Source organism: Mastigoproctus giganteus, chromosome 9 (assembly GCF_048544385.1).
Source record: "Mastigoproctus giganteus isolate SK-2022 chromosome 9, ASM4854438v1, whole genome shotgun sequence".
Lineage (NCBI taxonomy): Eukaryota > Metazoa > Arthropoda > Arachnida > Uropygi > Thelyphonidae > Mastigoproctus > Mastigoproctus giganteus.
In genome coordinates, this window is record NC_143583.1 from 192463183 (window position 1) to 192480511 (window position 17329).

Consider the following 17329-nt stretch of genomic DNA (forward strand, 5'->3'; position numbering starts at 1 on the left):
AGATCTAAACCTCCCAAACACTTCCTAGTTCATTTCACAAATATATGTGGTCTTAGTTCTGATCTCAACGATGTCCATGTACAGTCTGCTAAACCCCATGTACGTTTTCTGACAGAATCTCAGTTATCGGTTGATTCAACTATTGCTCATCTCAATTGCCCAAATTATTCGCTGTATGATTCCTTTTGCTTCAAAGATGGTACTTGTCCATATGTTCTTTCCAATATTCCCTGTCAGAGACTTGGTAATTTGGAATCTCCTCTCTTCTATCTTCTCTGGCTTAAAATCTCTCTACCTCATTATGTCAAATTCATCTGTTGTCTCTACCATTCTCCCCACACCACTAATCACTTGGAGCTCTTTGACTTCCTCTCTTTGCAACTTGACTTTCTCCAGTCCAAGTTTCCTAACAGTGAGGTAATTTTCCTTGGCGATTTTAATGTTCACAACTCCAGCTGGCTTTCATTTTCTAGTCACACCAACCCAGCTTGTCGAGATACTGAGGCTTTTGCAATTACTAATGACTTTGCACAGATTGTTCATTTACCTACAAGAATACTGGACAATCCTAACCATACAGCCAACACGCCTGATCTTTTTTGCACAAACACTGCTTCTAAGTACACTGGAAGTGAGTAGTTCTTTAGTCACCTCAAGTCACAACTTGGTGATTGTCTCCAAAATACAGTAGTAATAAACTAGGTATTCTCATGTGTTTGATTATCTGAATTTTTGATTAACCAAACCAATCTTAGTTTCGATAATCAACATTCTACTATATTTCCTAACCTGACCCTAGATGGTAGGTTAGGAAATAATAGGAAAAGGTTTCCTTACTTAACTTTAAAGGTTATGTAATCTTTCCAGAGGGAGTAATACTCTTGATCTGATTATCAGCAGGGATTATTCATGCATTAAGAATCTGCAGATAAAGGAACCACTAGGTGGCAGTGATCACAGTGTACTGATGTGGGATTTACTTAAAGATGTAACTACCATCAGGAGTAAAGGGAAGGGTTTTTCTTTCATAAAAGTGACCAGTGGTCTCAGACAGTTGTCCAGTTCTGTAAAGTGGGACCAACAATGATGTTACCAACAGCAAATTCTAAATGAAAAGCATTTAAGGAATTAATCTTGGAAGCCGGCTTTTTAATACCAATTAAGAAATGCTGTTCAAGATTTAGGCCTAAATGGATGTCAGATGACCTAGTGAGGTAGATATAAAGTCGCAAAGGACGCCAGGCAAGCAAAGGCACATTATGAGATATCTTTGGTAAATGATGCAAAGAAAAACAGTGAAGACTTCTTTACTTATATAAACTCTAGAAGCAAGGGGATGAATCAGATTGGTCCGCTTGACATCGATGGTTCAATTGTTGATGCACCTGCTGAGGTAGCTGACAAACTGAATGAGTATTTTTCATCTATATTCACACATGATGAGTTATTCAGGGAGGTGAATGCCAGAGGTTTATCAAACTCTGGCAGGAACTAAATGATATTATAGTAACTTGGAGCAAAGTAGAGGAGTAATTGTTGAAATTGAACATAAGAAAGGCACCTGGGCTGAATGGATTATATCCAGTTACATTAAAGAAAACAGCAAAGGAAGTAAGCAAACCCTTACCCATAATTATGAAAGCTTCCTTGAACTCAGGGGATATCCCCATGGACTGGAGATGTGCAAATGTGGTCCCAACTCACAAAGAGGGATCAAAGGGTGACATGAATTTCAGACCTGTTAGTTTAACTTCTGTTCCAGGAAAATTAATGGAGGCACTGGTTAAGGAAGCAGTGCAGGATCATCTAGACAAGACTGCAGTTATAGTTCAGACACAGCTGGGTTTGTTAAGGAGAAGTCTTGTCTGACCAATTTGATTGGATACTATGATCTTGTCACAAAGAAACTGGATGCAAAAAATAATTTTGATATCAGATACTTGAATGGAGCAGTATGGCATTGAGGACAAGTTGCTACAATGGATAAAAGGATTGTTGAGTGAGAGAAGACAGAGAGTGGTAATCAATGGACACTGCTCTTCTTGTACTAATGTTATTAGTGGAGTTCCGGGTTCTGTATTTATCAATGATATTGATGAAGGTATATCAGGGTCTAAGTTTGCAGATGATTTGAAGGTTGGCAGGGTTGTTAATGACTGTAATGATAGTATGCTACTTCAACAGGATCTGGCAAAGTTGAGTAGATGGACTGAGAGGTGACAACTGAAGTTTAACATTGACAAATGTAAAGTACTGCATATGGGTAGCAGGAACCCCAGAGTAATGTATCAACTGGGTGGTATTACACTTAGGGTATTGGAGAATGAAAAGGACCTGGAAGTGATTGTGGAGACAGATATGAAGTTTTCTGAGCAGTGCAGACAGGCTGCAAGGGTAGCTCATGGTGTCTTGTCACTGATATACAAGAATTTTGCTAGTTTGGATATGGAGGTGATTGTCCTCTTGTATAAGGCAATGGTCAGGCCACATCTTGAGTATGTATACAGGTCTGGAGGCCTCATTTTAGGAAAGATGTAGAGCTGTTGGAACGAGTAGAGAGAAGGGCAACAAGTTTGGTGAGTGGATCAAAGGGTTGCTGTTAACAAGATAGGCTTAAGTTCTGCAAATTGCAGCTTCTGGAGACTAGGCACCTGTGAGGTGATCTAATTGAGATGTATAAGGCCTTGAATGATTTGAGCAAGCTCAGTGCCAATAGAATTCTTTCTCTTGCTCAGATTACTCACCTGAGAGGATATAAATTCAAATTGAGGAAAGTCAATTGTAGAATAAATGTGCGGAAATTTGTCTTTAGCCAGTGGACGGTTGATAGTTGAAACAAACTTGCATCTGTTGTAGCGGAGGTCAACAACTTAAATAAGTTCAAGGCAGAACTAGACAAACATTTGGAGTGAATGGATGGATGAAATGGTAAAGTTGTTTTTTTTGCTGATACTGTAAAAGCTTGCTTTCTTGCATCATATGCCTCTACTAATGCTATGTTAGGAAATAATAGGAAAAGAAAGCAAGATTCTTTATGTATATGAATGTCAATCAATCACTTAATGCTATGATGTTATCATCTGTTCTGTTTACGCACTGATCAGTACATCATCTGTCATTCCTATGTGTCAATCAATATATTGTTCTCGACTTCTACTCCTGCTACCGATAACATGCACCGTCTGTTTACCGAGAATGCAGGGAGAAGCAGCAATAGTGGCAAACCAATTCATTGGGTAAGTTTCCCGTAATTTGCTGTGTGTCTCGTGTTGGCTCTCTTTACCTTAGCCAAATATAAATGTTACTTTTTCTTGGCCAAGCCTGTTTTATACTTTATTTCAGTATTTATCTTTACCCCAAGTATTGCATTGTGTTTACTGGGTATCAAAAATGTGTTCTCATTATATGGTAAGTGCATAACCTATAACAGTGAAAGAAAAACTAATTGCACAAGGATTAGTATTTGTAGTGACAACTGATGCAAGTAAGCCACACAAGGACTGCAGACATCACCTGTTCATGCCCACTAATATTTCACCTTAAATTTATTCAGAGTATCACCTTGCACAACATCAGATGAAGCTTTATTCTAACAATCACCAGGCAAAGGTAAATTTCTTCTTATCCAGCAACGTTCTTTCCTTTAAATTTATATCCATATATCTGTGTTGTCTATGCAAGAGTAAGGATATTATCAATATTTAGCGTACTCAATTCATTCAAGCCATAAACAGAACAATCAGATCTCCTCATACCTAGTTTCAGGATGCTGCATTTGCTGAACTGAAGTCTTTCTTTGTAAGCATACCCTTTTGTTCCGCTCACTAATCTTGTTGCTCATCTCTGCAATCATTCAAACAGATCTAAATCCTTCCTAAAATGAGGCTTCCCAACCTGCATGAAATACCATATGTGGTCTAACCATAAATAATGTGTTCTTTATACAAATTACCACCTTATCCTTGATGGAAAATTGCTGTATAACATTGACAAAATGTCAAAAGTTTTGCAGTTTGTCATGGTTCTCTTGTTTGGCTCTTTATCTTCTCCTTATATTTAAATATTTTTTAATTGAATAAGCACTGTGCCCTGTAGATTTTGAAAATCAATATTTAATCTCTCTTTTGAATATGTAATGGAAGAGGAAGACAGATTTGAATGGAAGAGTCATTCTTCCTCTTGCCCAGATTACTTGCCCGAGGGGACATAAATTCAAATTGAGGAAAGACAGTTGTAGAATAGATGTGCGGAAATTTGTCTTTAACCAACAGATGGTTGATTGCTGGAACAAACTTTCATTTGTTGTACTTAAATCTCACTGCTTAAATAAATTCAAGATGGAACTAGACAAACTTTGGAGTGAATGGATGGGGGAAATGGGAAGGCTTTTTTTTTTTTTTTTTTGGCTGATGCTGTATAAGCTTGCTTTCTTGCATCATATGCCTCTGTTAATGCTAATAAAGAAACAACTTCCATAAAACTACAATAACAGTTCAGCTGGTATTGTAGTTTTTTTCCAAGTCGGTTGGAATGGCAGTTTACACTCAGAGGAAGTAGTTTAGAATTATATCTGCAAAACATCATTGTAAATTTTCAGTTTCTTTTTCTCTGTATTCAGAAGAGAATTAATACTGATTTTCGGAATCTGCAGGATAGCTTGTGCTTGTTTGATTATAGAGTTATCTTTTATTTTGTGCTATGCATGTTAAACACATGTTTAACACGGTTTTGACCTGTAAATTAAATTTGTGAACACTATACAGGTTAAATATTTGTTACAATTTTTTTTTTTTTTTACATTTCTTATTTGGGCTCCTTATGAAAAGGTTTTTTGTTTTCAATATGCTGATATCCCTTCTTTTGGTTTTACTTAATAATTTTATTAAGTACAAGTCAGATTTAAGTTTTCTGATTAGTGCAGACTGACTGCCTGAGCAGCTCATGGGGTCTTATCAATGATATACAGGAATTTTACTAGCAGCGATAAGGAGGTGATTATTTCCTTGTATAAGGCAATGGTCAGGCCACACCTTGAGTACTGCATGCAGGTTTGGAAGCTTCATTTTAGGAAGGATGTAGGGTTGCTGGAATGAGTACATAGAAAGGCAACAAGATTGGTGAGGTGAACAAAGGGTTTATCCTACCGAGAACAAATTAAGTTCTGCAAATTGCAACATCTGGAGACTAGCCCTGCAAGGTGATCTGATTGAGGTGTATAAGGCCTGGAATGGTTTGAGCAAGCTTGATGCTGATGGAATTCTTCCTCTTTCTCAGATTATGCACCTGAGGGGGCATAAATTCAAATTTTGGAAAGACAAATTGTGTTCAAGTTGTAGAACAGATGTGTGGAAATTTGCCTTTAGTGAGCAGGTAGTTAATTGCTGGAACAAACTTCCATCAGTCATTGTGGAAGTTGATAGCTTAAATAAATTCAAGATAGAACTGAACAAACATTTGGAACGAATGGTTGTGTGGTGAAAAGGGAAGTTGTTTTTTTTTTTTTTTTGCTGATGCTTTATAAGCTTGATTTCTTGCATCATATGCCTCTACTAGTGCTAATTGCAACTTAAAAATCATTTTAAAATAATGTCAGTGTTTTAACTGCTTTTTGAAAGTTTAAAACTGACTTTTAATTTCTGTTATAAAAAAAGTAATTAAATGTCACTCTTTGTATGTTTGGTTTCCTTTTACATTCAAAAATTTGATCTTCATTTATTCATTTATTTGGACCATTATTATTATTATTATTTTTTTTTTTTTGCAGGGGTTGGGGTGAGAGATAATTCAGAGATAGCATGTAAAAACTAAGGCTTTAATACACTATTTTCAATTCATACTGTTTAAGAATTTAGATTTCTTGCCAGTGGTAAAAAGTATGGCAGTTTCACCCAATGAAAGCGTTTTATAAAGTTGTGATCAAGATGGTTCTTTATACATCTGCAGTTCCATTGAATGGAACAGCAGATGGCTCTGAAATTTTTAGATCTCTTTCATGAGTTAGAGAAAAGGCCTTGTGCTTCAAGATTAGACATATTATTACTAGTCACACAATGCAAGGAAGCCTTAGGCTTATGCTGCACCAGCCAACATGATTTTTACCTCCAAGAACTTAAATTCTGTTTTTAACCAATTTTTATGTGTAGATTTCGAAAATCACCATGATAGTTTCATATCACTTCACAGTTATTAAATAGTGTGGGTTACAGTTTATCAAAATATGGCAATTTCGCATAATCTAGCCAGCTGTTAAAAAAAATCAGTAATGTATGACATACTGATTTATTTTAACAGATATAAGCTAATTCTCTTAATTTTAGCAATCGATTCTGGCCTCTGTTTTCTTTTGATAAACATAATTAGACTTCTTCCTGTGGTTCTTAGGTTCAAATTCTGATGCAACAATTTACAATTTGAAGAGAGTGCATTTATTGTTTTTGGTGAGGATTTTTGTAGGCTCTGCCAAGGTTTTCCAAGTATTAACTGATCATGACATGTTCTCAAGGTTGTAAATCTTTCCTCCAAACAGTAGTGGCAAAGATAATAGTGATTGAGTTCAACTTGAGGATTCCCTGGAAGCCTCCATTTCACAAGATGCCGATTATCAGCCAATAAGTTCAGGCAGTGAGGTACATTTAATCAAACAAGATGAGTTGAATGATTTTGTTCGAGACTTAAATTTACTGAAAGAACAAGCTGAACTGTTAGGTTCTAGGTGACAGCAGCAGGAATAAAGATTTCAGTGTTTCGAAAAAGATGCAAAAAGTTTTTGAAATATTTTGCTACGGAATACAGTATGTGTTTTTGCGAAGACATTATTGGACTTCTGAAAGAGTTAGGTGTTTGTGCATGTCAGATGAATGGCATTTATTCATAGATGCCTCAAAATTAAGTTTAAAAGCAGTTTTGCTTCATAATGGCAACGAATTTCCATCAGTTCCTGTATTTCATTCAATTCCACTTAAAGAAAGCCATGAAAGCATATCTAAGGTTCTGTAAAATACTAGGATTATGGTTGGAACATATACAGTGATCTTAAGGTTATTGGTTTGCAGGGGGAATTCACAAAATATTGTCATTTTTTGTGTTTGTGGGACAGCCATGCGACAGAAGAACATTGTTGTGCAACATTGGAAAAAGCAGGACAAGTTCATACCAGAGCAACGTAATGTAAAATATATTCCTTTAATATAATGCAATCAAACAAGGTTCTTCTTCCACCTCTGCACATCAAATTTGGATTGATGAAAAATTTCGTGAAGGGACTAGATAAATAAGGTAACGAATTTGCATACTTGAGAAGTGTGTTTCCTAATTTAACATATGCCAAACTTAAGGAGGGAATTTTTGCAGAACCCCAAGTTTGGAAACTCCCGAAAGATGATATGTTTGAAACCCATTTAAAGGACGTTGAATTGGCAGCTTGGTGATCATTTAAGGCACTAGTAATGGTTTTTTTGGGTAGTAGGAAAGAAGAAAACTATGAAATGTTAGTGTCTAAGTTACTTGAGTGCTACAAAAGCATGGGCTGTCGAATGTCATTTAAAGTTCATTTTCTTCATTTCCATCTCAAATTTTTCCTGAAAATTTGTGAGATGTGAGTGATGAACAAGGGGAGTGGTGTCATCAAGATATTTCCACTGTGAAAAAGTGGTACCAAGGTTGCTGGGATCCTGTAATGATGAGAGATTACTGCTGGTTCCTTGTGAGAGAGCATAAGCAGGAATACAACAGAACATCCCTTAGTAGAAAACATTTTTAAGGATAATTACAGGTATGCTGACTATATATTATTGAAATATAACTATTTCGCTATGATTTATGATATTTTTCTGAAGTTAAAGTTATAGAGAACGTATATTTTTTACACTTGTATTACAAACATGAATTATACATATATATCCCTTTATTTTAACGTTAAACATTGGTACATCTTTTGATGTAGACATAATAGAGATTTTTTATGGTGGTTTTTGGAATCAGTGCATTTATTTATTTCCAGAATCACATATTTTCATTATGGAGGTATGACAAAAAATATTTTTTGTTGGCTAGTGTAATATGCTGCTTCCACTGATTTGACAGTTTATTAAAACAGCAGGCTAATTACATAGATGTTAAAATGGTAAAATATCTACAATTAAAACTGAAAATATGTACAATTAAGAACATAAAATTGTAGTTCTTAATTGTACATATTTTCGATTTTAATTGTAGATATTTTAACATCTGTGTAATTAGTCTGCTGTTTTAATAAACTGTCAAGTCAGTGGAAGCAGTATATTATTATTATAAAATATCTCTTTCATGCATTGTCTAAAATAAATAAATTAAAAAATATAATGCCATTTCATCTGTGTAGCTCTTTCAGTGGTAATTAATTAGAACATTGGTTGACTTATTCCAGTTGGATGTCTACTTGTCAAGTTTTATGGAAGATATTTGTGTATTAGATGGTCTGTTAAACAGGGTTTTTCTCCCCTTTTCCAAGATACCTTCAATAAAAGCAACAGGTGTTAAAAAATTTGATATATTTTTTTAATATTGTTGCTAGTTTTGTTTTGTTATTTTTAAGATCATCTGGATATCTTAATTTAAGGTATATTGCCACAGATATTGATTTTGTATAAAATTACTATAAAATTGTGCTGTTGTTTAGTTTGAACATTATTATTATTATTTTTTAATAGTAAATAGAATTTGTACAAGGTGGTTCAATTAAAAGCACTAGGGTCTTCTGTCTTGCTTGTTTTTAGGCTTAGCTTGTTTGTTTATGAACTTTTTTGTCATTATTTTGGTCAAAATTTTTGAATTTCATATTAAAATTGAACTAAATATTAACATTTATATTTTAAAATTTTGCTTAATAAACTGCTTTTTTCTCAACACAAAAGTGTTTCCCCATCTTCGATTCAATGTAAAAGTTTCATTTCTGTACTTTGGAAGCAAATGTGAACCAATTTCAGTTTAAATAAAAATAAATACAGTTGTAGTGGGAGCTGATGCAACACAGCTGCACTCACCAGCTGTTCAGTACACAGCTAAATGTGTGTACTGAAGAGTGAATATCCTACTACTGTTTTTTTTTTTTTTTTTATTATTTAAAAGAAATTTTGAAAAAATTTTTATTTGCTTTTAATGACTTTGTAATGTTTAAAAATGACAGTATTTGGCCCTGCATAAGAATGGTCTTTCATTAAATTGCATACTTTTTTATTTTTTTATTTTTCTTTTTCTTCTTCAGGAACTGATGCCTTATATAAACGACGACCTTGTAAAACAACTTCATACACATTGGACAAATTGCATATTCACCTTAAGCCTTCTATTCAAGAGTTAGAAAAGGCTCTAGTGATAATTTTATTTAAAGAATATATTTCAAGAAACATTGAATTAAAGAAGATAAATGAAGTGAGAATTACGGAAAGAAGGCTGCAGGTAAATTTTAAAATCAGGTTTCCATTTGCCACATTTCTTTACATGCACTTAGAGTTAATAAATTTTTTATTTCTAATTTTTGTATCCATGCATACATACAGGTGAATGGACAGTTTGCACTTGACCACTCACCTTCATTACAAAATCATCTGCTACAGACTACATTATTGAATATTATTCTTTGTAGATTGAGGTAATATATACTATCCTTTCAGAAATCATGACGCATCCTTCTGATTGTGCCCATGACCACCAAATATGGAGGATGCGGAAAGGTCAGGGAATGACCACCGCATATTCCCCAAGCAATATGGCCTTAGTTGCTAATGCTCCTAAAAACCAAATAACAACAATAACAACCTTCTGATTTTAAAAAGTTGTGTGACTACAAAATAAACTTTAGTCTATAAAGATGATTAGCAGTTTAGCTTTTAATTTGTTTCAGATGTGTTTGCTGAACAATTAGCACATGGAAAGAGCTTATATGATAGTTGAATGTCTGTGCATGGGAATGAAACATTGTAGTTTACCACTAGCAAAGTGCTGAAGAAATGAGTCTAGCAGTGATGCTAAGCCACAGAAACAACCAGATAGGCATAGAATAAAAATTAGAGGATCTGAATTCGGAGGCTGTGATTGGCCACAGACAAATTTGTAAGTCTTATCACAACATGTAGGGAGCCACACATGAATTTTTCACAGAATAGCTTCAGTTTATTCCATGAAAAATCTTTGATTACAAAAACAAAATCAATTAGTATTATGCATGGCACACTAAACCTGAACTGTGGAATAATTTCTGTGGAGCAGCAAGTCACGTTATACACTCTTTCAGTCTGATGGACGTGTTTGATGTGGAGGATGCCTGAAGCACATGCTATCTGAGTATGTGGTCTCAACTGTGAAGTTGGGTGGATATAGTGTTATGCTCTGTGGTGTTTCTTGTGGTGTGGACTGGGTACACTGAAAAAAAATGCACATGGAATCATGAATGCTGCATCCTCTTTTGAAGCTATGGACAATACTGCATGCCCTACATTGTAACAGTTTGATGGAAATGGTCCTTTACACCTTCCGGCTAAATTCACTTCTTTTATTCTTTACATATTCAAGCATGACAGTGTTGGATGATGTAAAGAATTTATATATCATTTCACAAAACAAGGATTATGAATGCATAGTTTGTAGATAATATTGGAATATGCAGTGGGGAGCACTCAGCTTGACCACACCCTAACTGAACAACTTTGAGATGAATTGGATTGTTGTTGTTATTTGGTTTTTAGGAGCATTAGAAACTAAGGCCATATTGCTCCGCAGATATCCTGTGGTCATTCCCTGATCTTTCCACACCCTCTGTATTTGGTGGTCACGGGCTCGAAACCCCAGTCTAATCAAGAAGCGTGTGCTACGCACTGCTGCTCCTGCCCACCTGGCTACGGAGGTGCCGATGAATTGGATTGCAGAATTCTAGCAAGATTAAGATGGCACTCTTAATAGCATAGCTCACAAATGCTTTAAAGGAGGACCATTTTCTGTTGGAAAGTGGTAGAAAATCTTCCACAGTACCTTTGACCTTCACTTTGCATCTAATTGATGCTACTTAAAATCTTTCTGGTAATTGAGGTGTTTAAGGCTTTGAATGGATTGAGCAAGCTCAATGCTGTTGGGATTCTTTCTCTTGCTCAGACCAGACACATGGGGGGGGATATAAATTCAAATTGAGGAAGGACAGTTGCAGAGTAGATGTGTGAAAGTTTGCCTTTAGCCAGCAGGTGGTTGATTGCTAGTACAAATTTTCATCTGTTGTGGAAGTTTGATAGTTTAAATAAATTCAAGGAAAAAGTAGAAAAGCTGTTGGAGGAAATGAATAGATGTAATCGGAGGTGTTTTTTTTTTCTGCTTGGTGTATAAGTTGACATTGTAGAGCAGATGTCATATTTTAAGGGCAGAAAAGGTGATATTTTTGTACATGTTGGCACTAATGATATTAAGAGTAGGAGACTGGTGGAATTACTTAACAAGTACAGGTCACTGTTGAAAAAAAGCTGTGAATTTGGGTTGAATTTGAAAGTGTCTGCAATTTTGCCCAGACACGATACAAGGGAGTATATGATGAGAGCTTTGTCGATCAGTTCAGCCCTGGAGAGATTGTGCAAGGCTCAAGGGGTAGAATTTTTCTCAGCGTGATCTGTGCTTGTTAACAGGAGAGACTGCTTCTACAGCAATTGGATACACTTAAATAGAAAGGGTGCAAGAATATTTGCTGATGCTATTGCGGCAGTGTTAGGGGGGTCGGAAAACTGCTAGCTTGGGGGGGATACACGGACCAGTGGATTAACAGTAGCTGCTGGCAGAGGTGAAAGTGATTCTTGCACTGCTGCTATTGGAATGAGCAGCAGCCTGGAAAACAAGATGCAGGGAATTTCAGAGACTGCTGGGAGTCATTGCGGTACAAGGAAACACATGGGTTGTGTTAGGGTAGCTAAGAATAGGAACAGGTGCATGTATACTTGCGTGTACACCAAATAAATTTGATGAATTTGAGGTATTACTCAAAACATCAAAGGCAGATATTGTTCGGATATCAGAGACGTGGTGTCACACAGATATAAGGAATGCAGAACTGGAATTTGGGGAGTACATATACAGGATATGAAGGGAGGAGGGGTTATGCTATTAGTTAAGAAAAACACAAAATCCAAGGAAGTGCAGCCAGTTGACATCGCTGGACAATGCAGTATCAAGTCAGTTTGAAGTGACATAAGCACTGGAAAATCAAAATTGAGAGTAGGGGAATTTTAAATAATAATAATAATAATAAAAAAAAAATAATAAAAAACTGTACAGGGAAATAAAGTGGGCCAGTAAATCAGAGAGTATTATAATGGGGAATTTTAAGTTCCGCAAAAATTGACTGGAATTTGTGAGTTGGTCACTCACACACTAGCAAGGCTTTTTTGGATTTATTGGATGATTGTTTTCTACATCAGAATATTCGGGAGGCAACTAGAGGGAGTAATACTCTTGATCTGATTATCAGTAGCCATCCTTCGTGCATTAAGAATCTCAGATAAAGGAACCACTAGGTGGCATTCATCACAATGGGCTGAAGTGAGATTAACTACCATCAGGGGTAAAGGGAAGGGTTTTTGCTTTTGTAAAGGGAACTACGGTGGTCTGATGGAAAACAAGATATACTTAAATTATATACTTAAATATACTTATATACTTAAATTCTGTATGGTGGAACCAACTGATGATGTTACCAACAGCAAATTCAAAATGGAGCTTTCAAAGAATTAATTTTGGAAGCAACTAGACTTTACATACCAACTAAGAAATATTGTTCAAGGTTTAGGCCTAAATGGATGTCAGATGAACTAATGAGACATGTGGCAAAGAAGAAAAATGCATGGGATACATATAAATTAACGGGTGACATGGAAGCCTACGATAGATATAAGCTGGTCTGTAACCAAGTCACAAAGGAGGTTAGGCAGGAAAGGCAGATTATGAGAGATCTTTGGCAAAGGATGCAATGGTTCAACTGTTGATGATCCTACTCAGTTGGCTAACAAACTAAATGAGTATTTTGCATCTACATTCACACATGACTAGTTATTAAGGGAGGGGAATACCAGAGTTGAACTAAACTCTGGCAGTGAGCTAGATGATTTTGTAATAACTGTGAGGAAAGTGGAGAAGAAATTGTTGAACATAAACATAAGGCACCTGGGGTGGATGGGATCTATCCAGTTATATTAAAGGAGGCATCAAAGGAAATAAGCAAACCCTAGCCATAATCATGAGAGCTTTCTTGGACTCAGGTGAGGTACAGATGGACTGGAGATGTGCAAATGTGACCCCAATTCACAAAGGAGGATCAAAGGGTGACACAAGTAATTATAGACCTGTTAGTTTAACTTCTGTTCCAGGGAAAAGTAATGGAGGCACTGGTTAAAGAAGCACTGAAGGATCATCTAGACAAGACTTCAGCTATAGCTCAAACACAGCATGGGTTTGTTAAGGGGAAGTCTTGTCTGACTAATTTGATTGTATACTATGAGGTGTCACAAAGCAACTGGATGCAGGGAATAACTTTGATATCATATATTTGGATCTTAGAAAGGCTTTTGATACTATTGCACATGGAAGACTGCTGAACAAATTGGAGCAGTGTGGCATTGAAAGCAAATTGCTGCTATGGATAAAGGGATGGTTGAGTGGGAGAAGACAAAGGTAATCAATGGACACTGCTCTTCGTGGACTAATGTTATTATTGGAGTCCATCAGGGTTCAGTGTTGTGTCCATTGTTGTTTTCTGTATTTATAAATGATATTGATGATGGTATATCAAGCTTAATGTCCAAGTTTGCAGATTGGCTGAGAGGTGTCAAATGAAGTTTAACATTGACAAATGTAAAGTACTAAATATGGGAAGCAATAACCCCAGAGTTACGTATCAGCTCTGTGGTACTACACTGTGGTACTTTCATTCTCTACAGTGGTAGAGAATGAAAAGGATCTGGGGTTAATTGTGCAAGCAGATATGAAGTTCTCTGAGCAGTGCAGACAGGCTACAAGAGTAGCTCATGGTGTCTTGTCAATGATATAAAGGAATTTTTCTAGCAGGGATAAGGAGGTGATTATCCTCTTGTATAAGGCAATTATCAGGCCATGCCATGAGTACTGTATACAGCTCTGGTGGCTTCATTTTAAGAAGGATGTAGAGCTGTTGGAATGAGTACAGAGAAGGGCAACAAGATTAATGAATGGAACAAAGGGTTGCTCTTACGAAGAAAGGCTTAAGTTAAGATTACAGTGTTTGGAGACTAGGCACCTGCGAGGTGATCTGATTGAGGTGTATAAGTCCTTGAATGGGTTGAGCAAGCTGAATACTGATGGGATTCTTTCTCTTGCTCAGAATAATCGCCTGAGAGGGCATAAATTCAAATTGAGGAAAGACAGTTGTAGGATAATGTGCAAAAGTTTGCCTTTAGCCAGTGTGTAGTCAATTAGTGGAACAGATTTCCATCTTTTGTTGTGGAAGTTGATGGCCTAAATAAATTTAAGGCTGAGCTGGATAGGTATTTGGAACGAACGGAGGGGTTCAATCAGAGCATTTTTTTTTTGGCTGATCTACATAAGCATGCTTTCTTGCAGTATGCCTTTAGCACTGCTAATGCTAATAAATTTTTTTTTTTTTAATTTGTGAATAAACTCAGGTAATCTGAAACTTTGCCTGAGTTTATTCTTCTCTGCATTTTCTGTTTTCATTTCAAATTATTATAGTTATAAAGAGTTTGAGTATGTGTTGGTGTCTGATAGACACTATGCAAAAGAATTTTTTTCCCTTTCTTTTTGGAATGTATAAACACTGCTTATTCAACAGCCGTAATTCATCTTTACTATTCTGTGTGAAGGAAGAGGGGGATATGAATTACAAGTAATAATTTTGCTAAAGCAAAAAAAAAATTTTTTTTTTTTTTTTTTTTTTTTTTAATGTTCCAAGGGGGATTTTCTGGCAAAATGCCAGAAATTGAGAGGATGGTTTTAAGTGGATAACAAAAGATGTCTAAAAAAATGTATAGAGAACAGAAAATTGTAAAAGATGAAAAGTGAAGTAAGTTATATACATGAGTGGTCACTGAATTATATCCACCTACCTAATACCATGTTGAGCCACTCTTTGCATGGATAACAGCTGCTCTTCAGCTAGGCATTGACTCCACTCAATGTCTGAAGATGTCCAGAGGGATCTGCAGCCATGCTGCCTGCAAAGCTTGCCATAGTGTTGGAATTGACGATGGTTGCATGTCCATACACCTCAATTCCCATTCCAAAACAACTCATGGGTGTTCAGTTCGATTGAGGTCAATTGAATTTGGAGGCTGGTTAAGATGGGCAATATCTTCACTGTTTTCCTCAAATAACTGGTGTACAGTACAGGCCTGATGACATGGTGTGTTGTATTCTTGGAAGATCCTGTTTTTGTCTGGGAAAAATTACAAAATGCAGGGTGCACATGGTCTCCTTAAGAGCTGCTGGTTGACCTCACCAGGGGTCCTAGTTCTTGCCTGCGAAATTTACCCCATATCAAGCAAACACTGCCACAAGCCTGGATAGTGTGCACCATGCGTGATGGGTCCATGGACTCGTGTTGCTTATTCCACACACAAAGGCTTCCATCGATGTATTGCACCAAGTATTTGAACTCATCCAACCAGCACACTCAGCTGTGCTGGTTGGATTGCTGTGGTGCTAACAATCCAACCTGTATTGTTAGCACCACAGCATTCACCATCAATAGTGATTGTTGGTGAGGACAGGGTGTCTCTTGGGTCATCTGCCATGGAACCCCCCATATGTCTGCGTATATGGTGCATTGTCATTTGAGATATCGTTCTTGCATTCCTTATATTGTATTGCAATGTCAGCTGTCACACGGTGACCTGTTGTTGAGACCATACAATGTGCTGCACCCTTTGCTCACCATGAACATCTGCCTTGCGTAATGCCTTACAGTTCTGTCGGAGGCAGGTGGTTTAACCTGTTTGATAGTACTCTTGGCATAGGCTGCAAGAAAGCAGGCTTATACAGCTTTTCTTGCAAAAAAAAAAAAAAAAACCACATTCCATTTCACCTATCCATTCCCACAAATGGTTTTTGTAGTTTTTCTTTGAATTTATTTAAGCTGTCAACTTCCACAACAGCAGCAACAGATGGAAGTTTGTTTAACCAATCAACCACCTGCTGACTAAAGGCAAACTTCCATATGTCTATTCTGCAACTGTCCTTCTTCAATTTTAATTTATGCCCGCTCGTGTGCTTAGTCTAAGCCAGAGGTCAAATCCCATCAGCATTAAGCTTGCTCAATCTATTCAAAGCCTTAAACACCTCAATCAGATCACCTTGCAGCTACCTAGTCTCCAGATGTGGCAGTTTGCAGGACTGAAGGCTTTCTTGGTATGAGCAACCCTTTGTTCCCTTCACCAATCTCGTTGCCCTTCTGTGAACTTGTTCCGGCAGCTCAACATCCTTCCTAAAACCAGACCAATGCACACATGTATGCAGTACTCAAGATGTGGCCTGACCATTACCTTATTCAAGGAATTTTGCTATCATAGATAAGGGATAAACACCTTATCTATGATAGCAAAATTCCTGTATATAATTGACAAAATCCCATGAGCTGTCCCAGCAGCCTGTCTGCACTGTCAGAGAACTTCATATCCGACTGAACAATTTCCCCCAGGTAATTTTCATTCTTCACTACCCTGAATGTAGTACCACCCAGTTGATATGTTACTATGGGGTTACTGCTACCTATATGCAGTATTTTGCATTTGCCAAGGTTATATTTTCAGTTGCCATTTCTGAGCCCATTTGCCTAACATTTCTAGATCCTGTTGCAGTAGCATACCATCATTACTGTCAATAACCACCCTGCCAACCTTTGTATCATCTTCAAACTTGGATATTAAGCCTGATGCCTTCATCAATGTGATTGACAAATATAGAAGATAATGATGGGTCAGACACTGAACCCCAGAGGACTTCACTAATAATATTAGTCCACGAAGAGCTGTGTCCATTAATTGTCACACTGCCCCAGTTTGTACAGCAGTCTTTTATGTGCAGTAGTATAAAAAGTTTTCCTGAAATACATCTGAGACCAACACCCATAGATGTATAAGAAAAGTAATTAACCACCAAGTAATTGTTCATATTTAATAAATAAAATGCGAATGCATGTAAATAAAATTTGGAGTATAAAAATATACAAAGCCAAATTAGGTTAGGTTATGAATTTTGCAGTTAATAGGTATAAAGGGACTGTTGACCCAACAGATAGCAACTGATACTTAAAAACAAAGAAAAGATGGGCAAT

The 17329-nt window shown here is 36.6% G+C and overlaps 1 protein-coding gene across 1 annotated transcript in view; it reads left to right on the top strand.

The window, feature by feature from the left end:
• The window catches only part of LOC150080982 (nephrocystin-4-like), a 470434-nt gene that overhangs the window by 56920 nt on the left and 396185 nt on the right, over nt 1–17329 (top strand). The window contains exon 6 of the mRNA XM_090380874.1: nt 9242–9435. Coding sequence (XP_090237000.1) covers nt 9242–9435 — 194 coding nt within the window. The remainder of the gene's footprint in view (nt 1–9241; nt 9436–17329) is intronic.